Here is a 20,243-nt window from a genome sequence, read left to right on the forward strand (position 1 = left end):
TAAATGTGTTGAAGCCGCCAGCTTTAAATAACATACCAATAGAAGATGTATACACACCCCACATCTCAACTGTCACAAATATTTAAAAAGATCAGCCAGTTTCCAATGTCCAAAATTTTTTGACGTGACAACGTCTTATAATTCGATAGAGCCGGATGCACGCACGAAAAAACATGACTCATGCGGCGTTACCTCGCTCTGAGGCGTTCCATTTAAGGCTTGAAGTGCAAGCGAGAGCACGAAGCGACAGAGAGGCACAATCGGACTTCGCGCTCTTCAGCGTTCGACATCTGTCTCTCTCCTACTTGAGTGAGCGATTCGTGACGTTGTCACGTTCAACTATCGTCAGTAAACCGACTTTACAGACAACCGTTTTTTTTTTGTTATAGGTGCCATTACCAATAGTTGACCATGGAACTTGTGAATGGGCTTTACAACATACGCGGCTTGGACTGAAGTTCAGGCTGGACAACACATTGATGTGTGCTGGAGGAAGGAAGAACTTTGACACATGTACTGGTGATGGAGGCGCGTCACTTGTTTGTCGCACTTCGGTAAGTAAAATTGTCGTAGGGTCCAGGAAAATATATCGTCATGATCGTAGACCAATGTCGGGTTTGAAATCCACTTTTTATCATATTTGGATACTGCATTTACTAAATATTACGGTTACTATAAAAAAACTCCATGTGTTTTAAATTTCAAATTAATCAGTCGGTAAAGTGACGGATTTGATAGAAGCTCATTGATTTTTCTAGAAAACTTCTTTTTTCAAAAGAAACCCCTATTGATTGCTTGTATGCCAATTTAGATAATTACATAATATGTTTTTTTTTATGATTGGACAATTCACACCAATTGACCTAGACCCATGCTAAGCTGGTGAAGCTTGTGTTATGGGCAACGGATATACATACATATTATAGATAGATAGACATATAAATACATATTTAAACACCCAAGACCTAAGCACAACACCAAGTGCTCATCACATCGATGTTCGTCTCAGCCGGGGATCGAACCCGGGACCCATGGATTCGCAGTCAATGGTACTAACCACTAGACCAATGAGCCGTGATTAAAAAGTTATGACAAAAAAAATATTGGTTGTTTGTAAAGTAGGTTTACGATCGAGATGTTTACGTGATAACGTCTTATTGGTGATATAAGTTTTTGGGAAGTAAGCAATTAATGAAGATAACAATTTTTTCAAATTTTAAATTACATCTATCGTTTTATGCACACTTTTGATAATAAATTTCGGGTGTAAAATGACAAGTTTACTTATTCGACTATGATATACATTTTTCTTCATACATTCACGGAATGACTGGCAGCGCTCGAGATGAGACGGGAGATCGGTCCGTCTCTCTCTCGTTATACCTGCGATCGCGCTCGTGAGGTTTTTGTGTGACACAAGTTTCTGAACATGTCACCCGACTAAAACGATTTTAAAGACGTTATCACGTCAAAAAATAACATGATTATGTAATTTCAAAATGGCTGCCCTGTAAAGTTTACTATTTGTCAGATCCGTCACTATTCTACGACTATGACGATATATGAAAAACAGTGTTTAGTTGTACATACGGTAATAGTTAATAGGACCAATAGACTGTTTTTGTGCGCATTAAACACTCGCTCGGTTACGCACTAGAGAGAATGATTTAAGAAAAATATTAAATAAAAAAGCTAATAACTAATATATTACGTACTAATATTCTTATTTCACGTAAAAACTACTAAATGGATTTTATTGAAACTATACAATAATATAGCTTATACATCAGAATAACATATAGGCTATAATTTTCAAAGATATTTTGTGAATTAACCAATATATCAAGTAAGTAGAAAATAATATAAAAATAAATAATAGTTTAAAAAAACACGCTTTTAAAGCACATCAAACTAAAAAGTGAAAAATAATTCCTAATTTAGGCTGAAAATGGCAATGAACAAAAAATACTGGTATTATTGTGAAAAAGCGTGAGGCGCTCTGTGCCATATTTTTCGTCTATCGAGCAACCTAGTTTGAATCAAGCTAGTTTGACGTGATTTAAAAGCGTGTTTTTTAGTTTTTTTAAACTATTATTAATTTTTTCGTTAAAATTTTTTTTTTCGGATTATTGCATTGTCATCTTTGACAGGTGCGCAAAATTTGAATAAAATCTGTCCGTTTAAAGTGGGTCAAAATCGAGTCCGAAGGAGTCGGTTACATACATACATACATACAGGTGAAGCTAATATAAAGCGTGTAAAAAATAATTTTCAGAGCGCTGGCGGCACACCCCGTTACTCAGTGTATGGAATGGTTGCATTTGGCGTCGGGTGTGGTACACAAGTACCCGCTGCGTACGTCAACGTAGCGGCGATGTACCAATGGATCACTGATAAATTTGCTGAAGAAAATCTTGACGTTCCGTTCTACGCTTAACATGCGAATGAGTTGCATATATAACTATCAATATTTGAATGTACAGTAGTAACAGTAACAGTAGTCCTAGTACTAAAAACTTTTTTTTTAAATGGCCATATTCGTGGTTTGTGAAAATATTATAGTTTTACGCCCCTAGTTTTATTGTAAAGCCGAATATTGGCACTAGTGGTATCCACGCTCTCGCTTTATTTAGTTAGTTGCTTCTAGAAGATGGACGTGACTGGAATGACTGCCTTATGGGAATATATTGTAATGCCTTGCCTTGTTATCAGTTTGCAGTTGCCAGTGTTGGCCTAGTGGATTCAGCGACTCTCATCCCTGAGGTCGTAGGTTCGATTCCCGGCTGTGCATCAATGGCCTTTCTTTCTATGTGCGCCTTTAATATGCGCTCGAACGGTGAAGGAAAACATCGTAAAAACCGACATGTGTTAGACCCAAAAAGACTCTAAAAGGCTGATCACCTACTTGCCTTGACTTAGATTGAAAAATGATCATGAAACAGATTCAGAAATCTGAGGCCCAGACCTAAAGAGGTCGTAGCGTCACTGATTTCGTTGCCTTGTTATCACAAAAACAAGCTATATCTTTCATAGATATCTTCTGACAATAATGATGTTTTTTAGTTTCACGTCCGTTATTCTCCCAACTCGCCCACTCGCGTTCTTTAATCTCCCAACTCGCTCACTCGCGTCCTTTATTCTCCCAACTCGCCGACTCGCGTCCTTTGACTCGATTCCCTCCATGTCGCCTCGTCGAGAGTGTGGATCTACTGTGTGACTCCGTTTGACAAAAACGTATGGTATTTTGACATACAAACGTCATGGTGCCCGGGTTATGAGAATAAATGCAGAACTCAACATACTCAAATACACTATAGTAAGCTTAGTTTAATATATATTTCTTAAGCACAACACTATTACACTAACATTCATTACAATAATATTCACAATAATTTATGTTTATAAAGAGCCAAAGATTCGTCCGAGTCTGGAATAGAAGTACTAATAAAAGAAACAGAAACTATCTTTTTATATAAAATTCAAACAGGTATTCTAATATTCTAAACTAAAACTTTTTCTTTACATTACAAGTGTTGCCTGTCGTTATTTACATATTAAAACTCCAACAAGATTGATCCATACTAATCCGTCAAACATCCGTCAGGCGTGACGTTTCACAAATGTCAAGGCGAAACGTTTTACAATGAGGAATTTTTCTGACAGCTATTAAAAAAAATATAGTTCTAAAAGCTACGATAAGATGGCGCTTTATCGCAAGGGTTTACCTTTTTTTCTTATTGCTCGCCACAGATAAAAACTTTGTACGCGAATGCTCTGTTCTCCTCTGTTTTGTTATTATTACGACGACCCTGGCTTTTTCTTTGGTCTGTTCTGGCTTCTTAACTCGACTGACCTTCGCGTGCACCCTGGACGTTTGCTTGCCGTTACGATTGACTCCTGCCTGTTTATTGGACTTCGATCTCATGATGAGTTTACCATCAACCGTGAGAATAGCGATGCCTGAGCAACGATTCCTGGTCTGTGACAGACCTGAAAACGAGCTCCGAAAAGGCAATGCAAGACTTGTTGGAAAGAAAGCGACGCCCGTCCAGAAGTATGCCTAGTGTATTGGTTCGTTTTTTCCATGATTTTAGCACCCAAAGTTGCCCAAAGACCAATCACAATCAAATGCAAGAGCCAAAAGAAAAGAGGAAAGACCACAGAACAAACTGGCATGTCCCATTAAAAAAACAAAAACCCCTACTTGAAAATGCCATCTATTGACTAATTTGGAACTACTTTTCTTAGCTGTCACAAAAATCCCTCATTACAGTCAAAATCTATTACGACTATAAATCTAAATCTGTTATATATGTTAACGTAAAATTGTAAAAACCGTTAGATTGTAATCTATCGGTTATTGGTTATCGGTATTCGGTAGATTGTACTACACTAACTTAGTTATCATTCAAACTTCTTTGGTCAATTACAGATTAATTTTACTTCCCAACAATTTCATATAACTACCGAATAATAATACGTTAAATTGCAAGCAGTATGTTGAGTTGACAATCTTTCGACAGTTTACAATCTCGCGAGATAGATTACAATCTAACGGTTTTTACAATTTTACGGTTACATATATATATATAACGACTATATCTCTAAATCTGTATCTCTAAACCAAATATTATTGGTCGTAAAAACAGATATCTGCCACAGCCGATGACGTTGTTTTTAAGTACTTAATTCAGTAGAATTCAGCCGGGACCTTTGATTTTGGTTAATGTAACCGATATGTTGTTCTAACGATGTCGTCGTAAACAGTTTTTACTGTATATTCATTTTTTTTAATGTTTTCAATGTGTTAGTTTTTAATATTTAATTTAAACCTAAACATTTTTTATGAAACATAATCTTAATAATCTTGCTATAAGTGCGCATGTGCAATAGTTACTTATTTGACTCGTTCGGTTGTTTACGAACTGTTACGAATTGCCTCGAACAACTGCCCGAAGTGGGATGGTCGGAGTAGGGAATAGATTATAAAAGAGGTTGTAACACATGCGCAACAATTGCTTTTGTTCAAGTTTGAAGTTATAGTGAATTATATCATCATCGGGGTGTTTAATTTCCTACCCTAAGAACTAGATAAACTAACCTTTATAAATGTCATTAGCAAATAAATAATACGCGCTTATTTATTGTTTTATTTCATTTTCAGTTTGTAACTGACAATTTGCACAGTACGGACATAATTGAGTTTTTGGAAAAAAAAATATGATTTTTTTTATGTATTTTAAAACTTTATTGTTAATAATATTGATGTTTAATGCAAAAACCTAAAAAAACTAAAATTATAAACAATTAAAAATTGATGAAATTTAAATAAAAATCACGTGACTATAAACGCGCCACGAATGATCGATCACCATGTTATGACGTCATAATGTTAAAGCAATTTAACAGTACAGCGTTTACGGCTATATTTTGATCTATTTAATTTTGTTAATTAATATTGATATTTAATATATATAAACACTGTTTTTATTATTTTTCTATCAGCTGCAATGAGTGAAAACTAACATTATGACGTCACACGCGTTCGGGTTTGTTCGGCGTGTTTTCGGTACTGGATTCAAAAATTATTTATTATTTTGAATAATAATAATACATTTCGCAATATTGAAAAAAAATAAAAAAAATCTTTCCCTTTTATCACAATTTTTTTTTTCAAAAACCCAATTGTGAGTACCAATGATTATTGTCTATGTTTTTAGCGTCACATCATCAAAGGCCTCCAATTCGGCCCGCACTTTATTTCAACACTGGCGGCTAATGAATCGCGCCAAATCACTGGAAACTGTAGTTCTGGATCTGCACACAAATTAAAAGCTTCTTACAAAAATATCCCCCATTTAAAAAAAAAGTGTGTGTGTGTCAGTTACGACGCACGATTGGAGTTTACTCCTTACGAACGATAATTATGATATATATCGAATAATAAGGGTAAAAGAACGCATCTGCTAAAATGATAAGAGAAACAAACATATATCTGTAATTATTCGGATTATTTATATTACTTCAATAAAGCGTATTACATAAAGTATGTTACAAAACAATATAAATAATAATAAATGCTACTATATGCATTTATTATACAGCATGCATACCCTGTACTCGGCAGCAGTATACAAATTGTGGCAGAACTTCGTAATACGCAGGCGCGCAACACACACGTACAAACATACGCACACATTCAACTCTCAGACTGGAGGTAGTGAACTATACAGTGAGACTACGAAGTATAGCGCAAAGAGGAGACCCCGAGAATGAGCTACGCTGTGTAATGTATTCCATCTCATTCTTTTACACGTTCAATCCTACAGATATATATGTTTGTCTCTTTCTACATAACGCCTTAACTTTTCGTGTTACACTTGATTTTACTACTCATAAAATTTCCGTACCGGGCCTTATAACTCAAATCATTTCTTAAGGAGTAAACTCCAAAAAAGCGTAAGCACAATTTGTCAGAGCATTAATAACGTAGTTATTTCTGTCGTTCATTTTGTTGATTTTAAAATAAGTGCGCAGGTCCGCAACATGCACCGGTCATAGAGCAATTAATAAAGAACGATCCAACGTACTACTGATTGCCAGCGTGGTTTTGTTAGAATAAAAATGTAAAAAGTAAAAGTAAAAAATCATATAGGTAACATAATTTACACTTTTCGTCAGTAAAGAAATACATATTAATGCTTCTAATTTTACATTTACTGTCAGTTCTCAAATCAAGGGCGTAGAACGGGAGAGAAGAACTGGCAATAAACTCTCCGCCACTCTTTTTAATCGGCATTTTTTTGTTTTACAAAATGTTTGTAAGGAGCTGCAACCATTACACCAAGTCCCATGTGACATTTTAAGTAATTAATAATAATAACATAAATTAAAAATCAAAGATTTATCCTCTATCAGCAGGAGGCATGGTGAAATAGGAGCACGCACTTACATTCTCGTGGGAACAACACGCAAACACATGGTCGAAATAACCAACATCACCGCATACACGAATTCAGTCACCACAAGCAGCACCCGTTCGCGAGCATGATGCATGGCCAGCATCTATTCAGTTTGAGAACACTTAACATTCGACGCATGCGCAATGGCTTAAAAGCGTCGCACAGGCGGCATTCGCTATCCTCATCTGACAAATGGTGATATATTAACTCTCTCTCACTCTACCTTAAATATTTATCATCTTTAACAGTAGGTAACCCTTATTTGCGGCCAGATTTAACAAGGCACCCATACGATAATCACTTATAATACCACAAGAGCTGGTGGTATTCGGGGGATTATTTTTCCGACCCAAATGTCGGCCAATAGAATTGCACCATGAGACGAAATGTACAGTTAACAAATAAGAATTTCATAATGAATAAAACAACTACTTAATACTTTTCTTGAAGCAACGACCAGAGGAAATTTTCACAAAAAATTTTCAGTATAATACCATGTAGGTTGTACCACGTGACGTCGAATGGTGCAATTCTATTGGCCGATATTTGGGTCGGAAAAATAATCAATAGAAAAAAGGGTGCGTGTACATATGTACGCGCGTAAGAAGTTATACTTCTTTGGCATTATTAATAATACATATGGAGTTAACCTCAATTGTATTGAAGCACTTAGGAAGGTTGATGAGCACAGTTTTTTCACAAATATTTTCTAATATTAATTAGTATTGATTTAAATATTGAATTTAAATCACTTCTGATTATAATTCAGACGCACATATAAAATTCGCACTTGTATAATGAAAACAAAATGAAAACACGTGTTTTAAATGTAGAAACTCAAAGCATGTGGATAAATATTATTAATATAAATATAAAGTGAACAGAGGCGGTGACATGCATGCCAACATGCGCCACTAACTTCATTCTGTTAATTTTGTGTCACGGTGAGTGCGCATCGCAAAATTTTACTCTCATCAATTTTTCATAACGCGCCTAAAGAGGTATAACTTCAATTAGTTTGAGTTTTGTCGTGTGGTTTTATCTTTTATCATTGTTTGTTAGCAAGTGAAAATGAGTGAGGATAAGCGTAAACGCAGTCCTATTTGGCTGTCGTCTGAAAAGGAATTTCTGTTGAACCTATTTTAATTTCATTTTAATATTATAGAAAATAAAAAAAACTAAAAAGAAATAAATTATAAATTGTTTAAACGTTTCATAATACAATACCAGACTATCAATTTAGTGCGTTGACTTGAAATAAAAACACAGAATAAATATTTGTGAAATGACAGAAATCAGATGATTGCACTGACTGACGCCATTAAATTATTCTAGGAATAGCTGTTATTCCGTGCGAAACGGCGCGGCGGTATAGTAACAATTCCCGAATAGGCCCACTATTCTTAGAATTTGTATGGTAAAACGTAAAATTGATTTACCATCGATTAACTGACGATTTATTCTAAGATTAAGATTTACTTTTGTTTGGTCCAATCCGCCCTAAAAAGGATATATTTAACATAAGAAAGTGTCCAATAACACTAATTACAGTCTCTATTAAAGGGAAGACACTCTCTTCTTGTATTCTGTTTTTACACTCACTGTATAATACTTAAGACTAATATGCACTAATTCATTAATTCTTGACGACTTATTGGTCTAGTGGTTAGTACCCCTGACTGCGAATCCATGGGTCCCGGGTTCGATCCCCGGCTGAGACGAACATCGACGTGATGAGCATTTGGTGTTGTGCTTAGGTCTTGGGTGTTTAAATATGTATTTATATGTCTATCTATCTATAATATGTATGTATATCCGTTGCCTAGTACCCATAACACAAGCTTCACCAGCTTAGCATTGGACAAGGTCAATTGGTGTGAATTGTCTTTAAAAAAAAAAAAGGTTCTGTCCATGACTGTATAGTAAAGACAAATAACTTGTACTTTACTTTTCTAGTATAATTAATTACTTTTATTATAGTATTTTTATTGCAGAAAAGGTGGTAACCCTATGTACTAATGTATAATATGAATTAAAGCTATAATATGAATTAAATCTTTTTTGAGAGACAAAACTCTTGTTAGTAATATATTATGTCGGCTTTCTCGTCTACATGTGTTTTTTGTGATAATTTGCAGGTAATTAGGTCTGTTTGGAAAGAAGTTAGACACCTGCTCATTTGCTCATTTGCCTTCTGAACTATAAATAATAAAATCATATTAACGAAACGAAATTATCATGTGAACTCGACCTTTTTAGTGGTGTGATATTTTATCGATGTTTTAAAAATATAATTCGCCTTCATTCATCACTGCAAGACTTAAGGATTTTTTAATATAATTAAATTATCCTTCTTGTACGAGTCAAGGTTGTACATTTTGCTCACTCAGGTTTTCTTAGTTTTATAAGCGTGGCGATTTCCTAAATCGTCGAAGTTACGTCACGAGAGTATAGACAGACGCAGGGACTCTCTTCGACTAAATTATATGTTTTATTTAAAAAAAAAATTGTTTTTATTTTATAATACAGCATACAAACATACATACAACCCTTAATTTTCACCCCTCTACGATCAACCCCTATTTTTTATTTTAGTTGATAGTTATTTTTATTGAACTAAAAAAATGTTTCCTAGAAATAATATACATGGCAAACGTGCATAACGTATATATACTATAAATAAACAAAACAATAAGAGACGCACATTTCGTTTGAATTAAATAAGAGTCCCTCGAAATTTAATAAAGAGTCAAAAATAACAAAAGTTAAATGCGTCTAACTGTCGCTAGTACATAGGCAAGTATCAAGCCCATTTATAGAGATTCACCAGTGAAAAATGACTTATACAGTTTTTTACCATGAAGAGTATTCAGAGGAGTTGTTCGGTCTAATACCTGCAGCTGAGTTTCATTATCGGACGTCAAAGCAAAATACAAAATACCATCCGTATCACCTCAACGTCCGTCGTTTCACAACCGAGCGTTTTTCAAGGCAGTTTTTGCCGCGCACCACCACTTTGTGGAACCAGCTGCCCACAGAAGTATTTCGGAACCAATTCGACTTAGGGTGCTTCAAGAAAAGAGCTACCAATTCTTAAAAGGCCAAGAACGTAACGCGAGCTCTCTGGCATTGAGAGTGTCCATGGGCGGCGGTATCACTTAACATCCTCCTGCCCGTTTGCCTGATCTACAGACGAAAAATATGGCACAGAGCGCCCCACGCTTTTTCACAATAATACCAGTATTTTTTGTTCATTTCCATTTTCAGCCTAAATTAGGAATTATTTTTCACTTTTTAGTTTGATGTGCTTTAAAAGCGTGTTTTTTAGTTTTTTTAAACTTTTATTTATTTTTTAGTTAAATATTTTTTTCGGATTATTGTATTGTCATCGATCTTTGACAGGTGCGCAAAATTTGAATAAAATCTGTCCGTTTAAAGTGGGTCAAAATCGAGTCCGAAGGAGTCGGTTACATACATACATACAGGTGAAGCTAATATAAAGCGTGTAAAAACAGGGCAAAATAACGAGACCTGGTAAATACTCTCATAAGTAGAGTTTTCTCCTACCCAATTGTCACTTACTCTGGATTGACTGTAGAATAAATAAATCAGTGGCGCTACAACCTCTTTAGGTCTTGCCCTGTGTTTTCTGTATGTGTTTCATGATCATTTTTAAATCTAATAGGCAAGAAGGTGATCAGCCTCCAGTGCCTGATACACGCCGTCGACTTTTTGTGTCTAAGACATGTCGGTTTCCTCACGATGTTTTCCTTCACGGAGCGAATGTTAAATGCGCACATAGAAAGGAAGTCCATTGGTGCACAGCCGGGGATTGAACCTACGACCTCGAGGATGAGAGTAGCACGCTGAAGCCACTAGGCCAACACTGCTGGATTGACTGTAATACTGTATACGAGAACATTATTTACACGTCTATGTTGGGATTTAAGTATCACGATTTTCACCAAGTGTCAAGTGCGCAAAAAGAAAAATGGACAGCGGCGATTCAAACCCACGACCTCAGGGTCGTTTTAAGACTGCTGTTATACCTTGACCTTGCTGTGTGTTATCATCTCAAGACACTAAGTTTATCGACAGATGACATCACTACAAAAACCCGTATGCAATAACCAGTTTTCCTTATATCTTATTTTATAATGTTTGTTGATTATTTTAGTTTATACTATACTTCTGGACAGAGCAATTGTGTGAAGAATGAAGTGAGTAATTATTATTTCTATGAAAATGGATCTATTAATATTAATTACTATTATTTGTTGTGTAAATTTTGCCATTGAAATATATAAAGTACAATAATTTGGGAATTTATTAGCGCTTCAAGTTCATTAGCATGAAGTGAAGGAATTATTCAAATTATTTTTTTACTGACATCCATTGACCGTAGTTTTATTATATTAACAATAATCTTAATATATATAAATTACGTGTCACGTTGTTTGTCCGCTATGGACTCCTAAACTACCGATCTGATATCAATTAAACTTGCACACCGTGTGCAGTTTGATCCAACTTAAAAGATAGGATTTCTTACATCTCAATTTATACCCGCAATATAATGATATTGCAAATTATTTGTTTATTATTTGATACAATTCTAACAGATGGCACTGTGTTGAAAGTACCAACGTTTCACATAAGCTACAATTTAATGGAATAACGACCAAAAAACAATGGTGGTCCCCATGACTGGTGTTCTCCTACCGTTTCCCTTGAATAGTTTGCTAATATGTAGTATAACAAAAACCTTAGCCACAGCAACGCTTGGCCGGTCTGCTAGTACATATATATAGACAATTAATACTACTATATGTTTTGGTAACATAGTGGACACTTTGCGCTTAATATGACTCGTATGTGAACTCCGGGGTCACGATACTATCAACCAGGTGCCAACATAAATCGTTAAGTACCTATCCGGTCGCCAAACTCCAAAAAAGTACTGTTTCATTTCATTTTTCGTCATCGTTTCTTGAAGTAGGGCGAATTGAAATATATGGTGGAGTTGAGTAGTTTATGTATCCATTTTAAAAGATCGATACACGATTTAAATAAGGGAAATTATAAATTGTAAATAAATAATTATTTTTATTATTACTATTCAAAATTATAGAGTAATATTATTTTATCACTACATCATCACATTATTCAATTTAAATAATACATTTTAATTATATTATTTACTTATTTATTTTTACTTTATAAAGCCAGAATATAGGCTTTAAATGTTGTTTTATAATCAATCGCTTATACTGGGAATAAATAAAGCGTAACTGCGTTTCTCTGTGAATACAAAAGAAACAACATTTAAAGCCTATATTCTAGGTTTTATAAAGTAAAATTATATAATGAAAAAATTAAAATATCTTACATATATTATGCCAAGTGACATAAATTAAAACATCGTCGATCAGACGGCAAAGACAACATTACAAAAGAGTTTATATAAAAATCAATATAGACAAGAGTTTGTATAGGAAAATATATTATGTTTTCCTTACATATATTATTACATTATCAAATTAATGTTATATTGCACGCCTCGCAGTGCTCTACTCTCGACATGTCAAAAAACTCAGTCTTTTGAAACTTGAATGACTTTTTTCTCACTAATATAACACTTACAGGATAATATGAGTGCACTAAAATCGAGTTAAATAATCTATCAAGCACATATGGTATTTTTTATGAACAATTATTTTGTTTAACATAGTAAATAATAACATTAAAATCAATCATTCTTGGACGTCCGTCAGTCTGTGTTTATGGATCCATGGATGTGGCAGAGAAATTGGTCGAAAAATTTATCGTACCAGAATACTTCTTTTCTTATTATATAAAGTTATACCCTGGGCTGATTCCTACTTAATATTAGCGTTCAAAGTACTGTCGTTTAATTATAATATGTAAAAAACTAAAATACGACTGTGTATTTTCCTCACCTTAGAGTTATGGCGGCACTATATATTTTTTTATTATATTAAGTAAGTAGTAACAAGTAAAAATAAAAAAAATAATAAATGTAAACGAATGATTTTTTTTAAATGTGAATGACCGCTATGACGCGTGCACTTTTGGATTTTCCAAACTATAAATTAATAAATTAAGTCGATTTTTAGAAACTCTAGTAGGAAGATCTTTGTATGTTTTTAGTATTATTTTTTTGCGAAAGCTTAAAGGTATCACAGCCGAGATTGCGCTAAGTATACCAATCGTATGTCAATCGTGTGGCATACGGGAGTCTGACAGCGCATATCGTTAATACTTAGGCTAGACTTCTTTCTAGGCGTAGACGGACTATGGTATAGACCAGGCATCAGCGTACAGCGTGTGAGATAGCGAATGATCGACATATTATGTCGTATTAACAGTTATATTTCATTGAAGATTGCTTATTATTGACCAAAATACACATTCGAATTAATAATTCTTGAACAAAGTTACAGAGTCGTGACAAAATAAGCTGCTTACCGATGAAAGGTTATGTTTGGTTCTTTACGTTCACTATAGCTTTTACGGCCAATTATGCAACAATTCACTATGACTGACACTTTAAATACACCTCTTATAAGGATAAAGTCTTAAAATATGGGTTTGACTTGGGTTTCACAGATTTATCAGTAAGCGGTGAAAACTTGTTTACCACCAAGGGCTCGGTGGTAAACAAATAAAACCCGATACGCAAATAGAGACAGAAAAACTGATACTCTGTTTCGCTCGCACTTAAGTATTTCACGTTAATGCCTTCTCTCTTTAGTTATTATTGTTATTTTAGAAGCTCATCTAGTTCTATACTCTATCTACGTTTCTAGGCTTCTTTTATATATCTAAAAATTGTATGTTTCGCAGGTCAATTGTGGCGGTATGCTTGCTGGTGTGGGGATGTCAAGGGCAGAATAACAATTTCCAGAGCACAAATCAATGGCTTGGAACCTTTTTAACTCCGACAAGTAAGTACCTAATAGAATCCTCGTTTTGAAGTGAAAACTTCTTTAGCGGCGTTGTACACTTAATTTGGAATAGGTAAAAAATGGTAAACTCGCGTCAGGAGTGACCTGCCTTGCGATTCTGTAACTCACTTTTCGAACTCTCACAGTGGTTTTCGCAGCGGCGGTCGCGCTCAAATCAGTCGTGAAGCAGTTATTTTAGGATTTGGCATTCTGATGAGGAGGGAGCTTGTAGTTAATTGTATATCAGAATGCCAAATCGTACTTTTAAACTGATAATTAAAGCAATTCGTCCAAAATTATTTCCTAACCATTCCAAAATATCAAAAAATGCACAACGTTAATATTCCAGTTTTCATTTCTGCTGGCACTCCCAGAATGCTCCCGTTTTTTATAATTCTTGAAGTTATATCTACAAATTACGATGACGTCATACATGAGTACAGCCCTGCGATTCTGTAACTCACTTTTCGAACTCACACAGCGGTTTTTGCATCGGCGGTCGCTCTCAAATCAGTCGTGAAGCAGTCATTTTATGATTTGGCATTCTGAGAAACAATAAACTACAAGCTCCCACCTTTTCAGAATGCCAAATCATAAAATGACTGCTTCACGACTGATTTGAGAGCAACCGCCGATGCGAAAACCGCTGTGTGAGTTCGAAAAGTGAGTTACAGAATCGCAGGGCAGCTGAGAATCTTCATGTTTCAACGTATTTTAGCAATTGTTAATTCTGACCAAATAAAATGTTCCAGTTCGCTTTGCTTATTTAGAGGAATAGACGTATCTTCGGCGGCATTATATTAAATTAAAGACAGACAAATTTTGTTTTTATTTGAATGGAATCTCGGTCTCCTGTGACACTCGAACCTCACTTTGGGCCGTCGCGTAGCTCACTGGAGTGAGCGAAGTGCGAATTAAGGGCTACCCGGTGAAGGCGGTTTTTTACCTTAATCTGATTTTTATTTTTAAGGGCTGCTTTAAATTTGTCGTTGGCTATTGTGATTGGATCGTCCGGATCCGTTAAAACATGTCGGGGCCTCCTTCGGGCCTTTTTGTCCGGAGGGGGTAATAATTGATGCATTTGTCAACGTGGTGGACGCCAACTCCATCCATTGGTTGGAAAACTTCCATAGTCCGTTTCATTACGCATTTTCTTTGGCGAACTAGCAAGCTGCCCTGCGATTCTGTAACTCACTTTTCGAACTCACACAGCGGTTTTCGCATCGGCGGTCGCTCTGAAATCAGTCGTGAAGCAGTCATTTTATGATTTGGCATTCTGAAAAGGTGGGAGCTTATAGTTTATTGTTTATCAGAATGCCAAATGACTGCTTCACGACTGATTTGAGAGCGACCGCCGATGCGAAAACCGCTGTGTGAGTTCGAAAAGTGAGTTACAGAATCACAGGGCTGGCCTCAAAGCTGGCACGCGCTGCCATGGTGGTCCAGGAAATACAGAAGCTGCCTTTCATAACTTATCTTATAAAAACCATTTGAACCATCGTTAGTTGTGATTGTTGTTACATTTCAGATAAAAGACCCACGGATTGTTACACTGAGAAGCAGGAAGTGGGACAATGTGTGAAATTGTCAGAATGCATGGACAGCAACGAAATCGACTTGGAAAACATGGACGTTTATAGGTAAGTTTAGGGCCCAGTTTAAAATGGCCTTTAGATATAGTAAGCAGTGTTGGCCTAGTGGCTTCAGCGTGCGACTCTCATCCGTGAGGTCGTAGGTTCGATCCCCGGCTGTGCACGAATGGACTTTCTTTCCATGTGCGCATTTAACATTCGCTCGAACCTTGAAGGAAAACATCGTGAGGAAACCGACGTGTTTTAGACCCAAAAAGTCGACAGCGTGTTTCAGGCACTTGAAACATGATCATTAAAACTGTTTCAGAAATCTGAGTCGTTGAGCTAAAGAGGTTGTAGCGCGATTCAGCAATTGACAGTTCTTCTAAAATAAATTTGAACTAAAAAATAAATAAATATAGTTTAAAAAAACTAAAAAACACACTTTTAAAGCACATCAAACTAGCGTGGGTTGCTCGATAGACGAAAAATATGGCACGCTTTTTCACAATAATACCAGTATTTTTTGTTCATTTCCATTTTCAGCCTAAATTAGGAATTATTTTTCACTTTTTAGTTTGATGTGCTTTTTAGTTTTTTTAAACTATATTTATTTATTTTTTAGTTTATTTTTTTTCATTTTTTTTTCGGATTATTGCATCGATCTTTGACGGGTGCGCAAAGTTTGAATTAAATCTGTCCGTTAAAATTGGGTCAACATCGAGTCCGAAGGAGTCGGTTACATACATACATACATACAGGTGAACCTAATATAAAGCGTGTAAAAAATCAACTTCTTCTTCAGCGTTAATTTAATTTCCAGAGGATTAAGCTGCCACTACTTGAAGATATGCTGTCCAACCAGTCGATTGATAACGACAGGAACCGTGACTCCACCTCCACTGCCGCCGAAGAGGCCAGGATGTGGATGGAGTAACCCCGGCGGCTACGCATTCCGCGACTCTTCAAACACGCACGCTGAGTTCGGAGAGTTTCCTTGGATGGTTGCATTGATGAGGTATTAATTTTTTTTTTTTTAAAGACAATTCACACCAATTGACCTAGTCCCATGCTAAGCTGGTGAAGCTTGTGTTATGGGTACTAGGCAACGGATATACATACATATTATAGATAGATATACATATAAATACATATTTAAACACCCAAGACCTAAGAACAACACCAAATGCTCATCACATCGATGTTCGCCTCAGCCGGGGATCGAACCCGGGACCCATGGATTCGCAGTCAGGGGTACTAACCACTAGACCAATGAGTCGTCTAATTTTTACAGGTCTCCTCACTATGTTTGACTATTTGCTAGTCCATACGCATACATTTTACTCATTGCCATATAACTTATGACGCAGGTAATTGGGCATATGTCAGACCGGCGCACTATGGTAAATTGAGGTCTGTTTTAAAAATCGATAACTTTTGTAAATGTCAAGAAAAACGGGAAGAAGGAAAAACACACGCATAGGGTTTTATTTATAAAATAGGGGGGCAAACGAGCTTGCGGGACGACCAAAAAGGGCAGTCTGCGCAGCCCATAGACACCCATGTTTAGTGGGTGCGTTGCCGGCCTTTAGGTATTAAATAGGGCTTCAAATAAATCTCATACGCTTTACTTTAATTAGAGTATGTATGTATAAATAACTGATAAAAACAACAGTTAATGAAATGACCTCTATTTTATTTCCTTATCAACAATATAGCGTATAAAGTTATTTTTTCATTATTTTATTATAAAACAACAATAATAACACCTTTTTCAATAATTAATTAAATGATTAATAATATTTATTTCATTAAATATTTAAAGTTAAGAATGCAAATTTAGCAAAATTTATACTTAATACAGCTATGTGAGTGCAAAATGAAGATAAAACTATTATCAATAAATAACCGCAGACCAATCAATTAAATAGTTTATCACTTTATAACTATTCCTACACATTTTTGAAATGAACGGACCTGCAATAGACGTTCTTTGACATGCTTTGCGGAATAAAAAAAAAATACAAATGAAAATCATGCAAAATTACTACTTTATATTAAAGTTCCACTCTTTAAAAAGTGCGTCACTAACAACTTTAATTAAATCTATTTTTGATATGCCGTTTTTCTACCATTTTCCATAATGCGGCGTAGACACTGTGACGAGCTCAGGAGACTAGAAAAGAATTTTGAAATCATTTCATTTTCAATAAAAAAAAATTGTGCGTGTACTTATGTACGCGCGTAAGAAGTTATACTTCTTTGGCTTTGTTTATTTTTTTAAATAATTAATAATAAATATTTATTTAATAATTTAACAATATGTAATATTTAGTATATTATTCAATTATTAATTAATATTAATAATAATCATTATTTATTATATTATTAATTCAATTTAATAACTAGGAAGGTTTCATAACCTTTTAACTAAGTAACAATAGGTCTTTGTGAAAAAACATTGCTAAATGTCTTTGAAAAAATAATTAAAACACCTTTATTTGTTGAAAAGGTATTACAAATGTCATTATGGTCATTCAAAAATCTTGGCAAAGCTGCTCACGTCACGCATATTCTATTTCTTTTTACTTGTAGATTGTCTTATTCCCATCTCGCTCGCGCACGCTCGGCGCCCATACTGATAATTTTGTGTCACGGTGCGCGCGCATCGTAAAATTTCACTCTCATAAATTTTTCATAACGCGCTTAAAGAAGTATAACCTCAAAAATGTAATGTATACTCGACAACCAAAGACAATTAATACAAAAAAAATTCTCTAGGGAAGTCAGTCAGAACCAGGGATGGGATCCAAAGGATTACTTGGGAGGTGGAACTCTGATCCACCATTCGGTGGTGATGACGGTCGCTCATAAACTCAAGGCCATTAATTACGACCCGTCATTGGTAAGTACGAGTTTCCATAACATTGTGTTAGGTGCTAGAGTAAACGATATGCGTGGGATCATCAAAAATTATTTCGTTTTTCTTGTGGTGTTACTTCTCCATCTGAAAATTGGCTGTCAGTCATGGAGCATGTCTAGTCAAATTACAAGTGCAGCAACTATTCTGAAGTCGCAATACCCTTCCATCGTCACGTTTACGAGTTTTCCTTCTACCAACACGCCATTTTCCCAGGATTCATAATTAACTAAAGGAGGTGGGGGAATTGTATTATTTACGAGCATAATAAATAAAAATAGACTTTATTGGAGTTGGAGCAGGATCACATTAAATGCACCAGCAATAATAGCAAAAAGATGATTGCTGTCGGATGCCCCGTAACCGAGACACAAGGTCGAGTTTGCCAGAGGCAAGTAGGGGCCGTTAATTATGACGTAAGCACTTCCGGGGGTAGGGGGTGGCTGGGTCTTTGATTTTCTTATTTGGTGATTACGTCACCAGTAATTATTTACTTTTTTACACATATTACCCACACATCTATGCTTGAAAACGAAATGCATCGAGGATTCCTAGAAAAAATTAAAACGTTTATGTACTATTATTCTTGAGGGTTTTGCTTACTTTAGCTGACGAGAGGGGGGGGGGGGGGGGAAAAATTGCAGTAAATCTGCTTCCTACATAATACTTGAATGGCCCCTTATTGTGTTTACTGATATCAATAAGAAACAATTGTTAATTAATATGTTATAGCAATATTTCATGGACTATTTGTATTTGCAGATAAAATGCCGTCTTGGCGAATGGGACACACAGAATACTAACGAAATTTATCCCCACCAAGACAGAAACGTCAATAAAATCCTTGTTCATGAACAGTTCTCTTCGAGTAAGTACATTTCGATACCTCCTAAGTATACTGAGTCATCTAACAAATTTAGGTATTTTGTTTTTTTTATACAAAAGTACGTAATAAACCATGATCTTAATGTTAGTGTTATTTTTTTTTTAAAAAGACCTATAATTACCGAGATAATTTCACGAATACTAAATCAAATTCAACATCAGTTAAAATCGTACATTGTATACTGATCCAAATAACATTGTATCAGTATTCGCGGGGCGTGAGGAGGGACGCATTGATACAAGTATATTATGGCTCAGTATACGATAAATGACGGCGAGGGCGCGAAATTTTTTTAATTTTCTCAATAATAAGGTGAATAATACTAATGATACAATTAGCAATATCTCAGGAATCGGTGATATAATCCAAAACAGGGATGAATATGGTAAGTTACATTGATATACTTTATTTATGTTACATATAGTGTGATTTTGCCATTTCTGTTTGATAATTGTTACACGTTGCTTAGTACGCCGTATACTGATACAACTATATTTACACCTGTTTACAACGAACAAACTTTATAAAGAAGACACTTGATTTATCTGGCTATAATAATGTACTAATTCAATTTTTGATATATTTGTTTTAATTGTGGTATAATATATTTTTTTATGTGTTATAAATTTTATAACTTGATATTGGCACGTTAAATATAAAAATATGAATTCTTGTGTTTTTAATTGTTGTTTGTTTTAGAGTCTCCATTGCCACCGGATGCAAATTTTATGGAAGAGGAGCTATCAATACTTGATGATATTGATTAGAATGATAGCAAGGAAGTATCGCAGAATATCCCTTCTAATGCTTACATATTATACCTAGATTATATTCTTTGCTCTTCGCCTTGGGTATCGAATGTTGATAACTGAACTCAAAAAAGAGATCGATCGCCATCACTCATCAGTCATAGAGAACACTCCAGGTAATTCGCCC

The 20,243-nt window shown here is 35.2% G+C and overlaps 1 protein-coding gene across 3 annotated transcripts in view; it reads left to right on the plus strand.

Moving 5' to 3' along the window:
- The window catches only part of LOC125058467 (phenoloxidase-activating factor 2-like), a 38,842-nt gene that overhangs the window by 13,012 nt on the left and 5,587 nt on the right, over positions 1-20,243 (plus strand). Inside the window, exons 1-6 of one of the 3 annotated variants that reach the window (XM_047662556.1) lie at positions 11,031-11,182; positions 13,830-13,930; positions 15,459-15,570; positions 16,325-16,519; positions 18,283-18,406; positions 19,184-19,289. In XM_047662556.1, coding sequence (XP_047518512.1) covers positions 11,178-11,182; positions 13,830-13,930; positions 15,459-15,570; positions 16,325-16,519; positions 18,283-18,406; positions 19,184-19,289 — 643 coding nt within the window. In that variant the 5' untranslated portion in view covers positions 11,031-11,177. Of the gene's footprint in view, positions 1-11,030; positions 11,183-13,820; positions 13,931-15,458; positions 15,571-16,324; positions 16,520-18,282; positions 18,407-19,183; positions 19,290-20,243 lie in introns of those variants that run through there. The other 2 variants (XM_047662554.1, XM_047662557.1) reach the window with 2 other exon arrangements.

Source organism: Pieris napi, chromosome 18, assembly GCF_905475465.1.
Source record: "Pieris napi chromosome 18, ilPieNapi1.2, whole genome shotgun sequence".
In the NCBI taxonomy this organism is placed as follows: Eukaryota; Metazoa; Arthropoda; class Insecta; order Lepidoptera; family Pieridae; genus Pieris; species Pieris napi.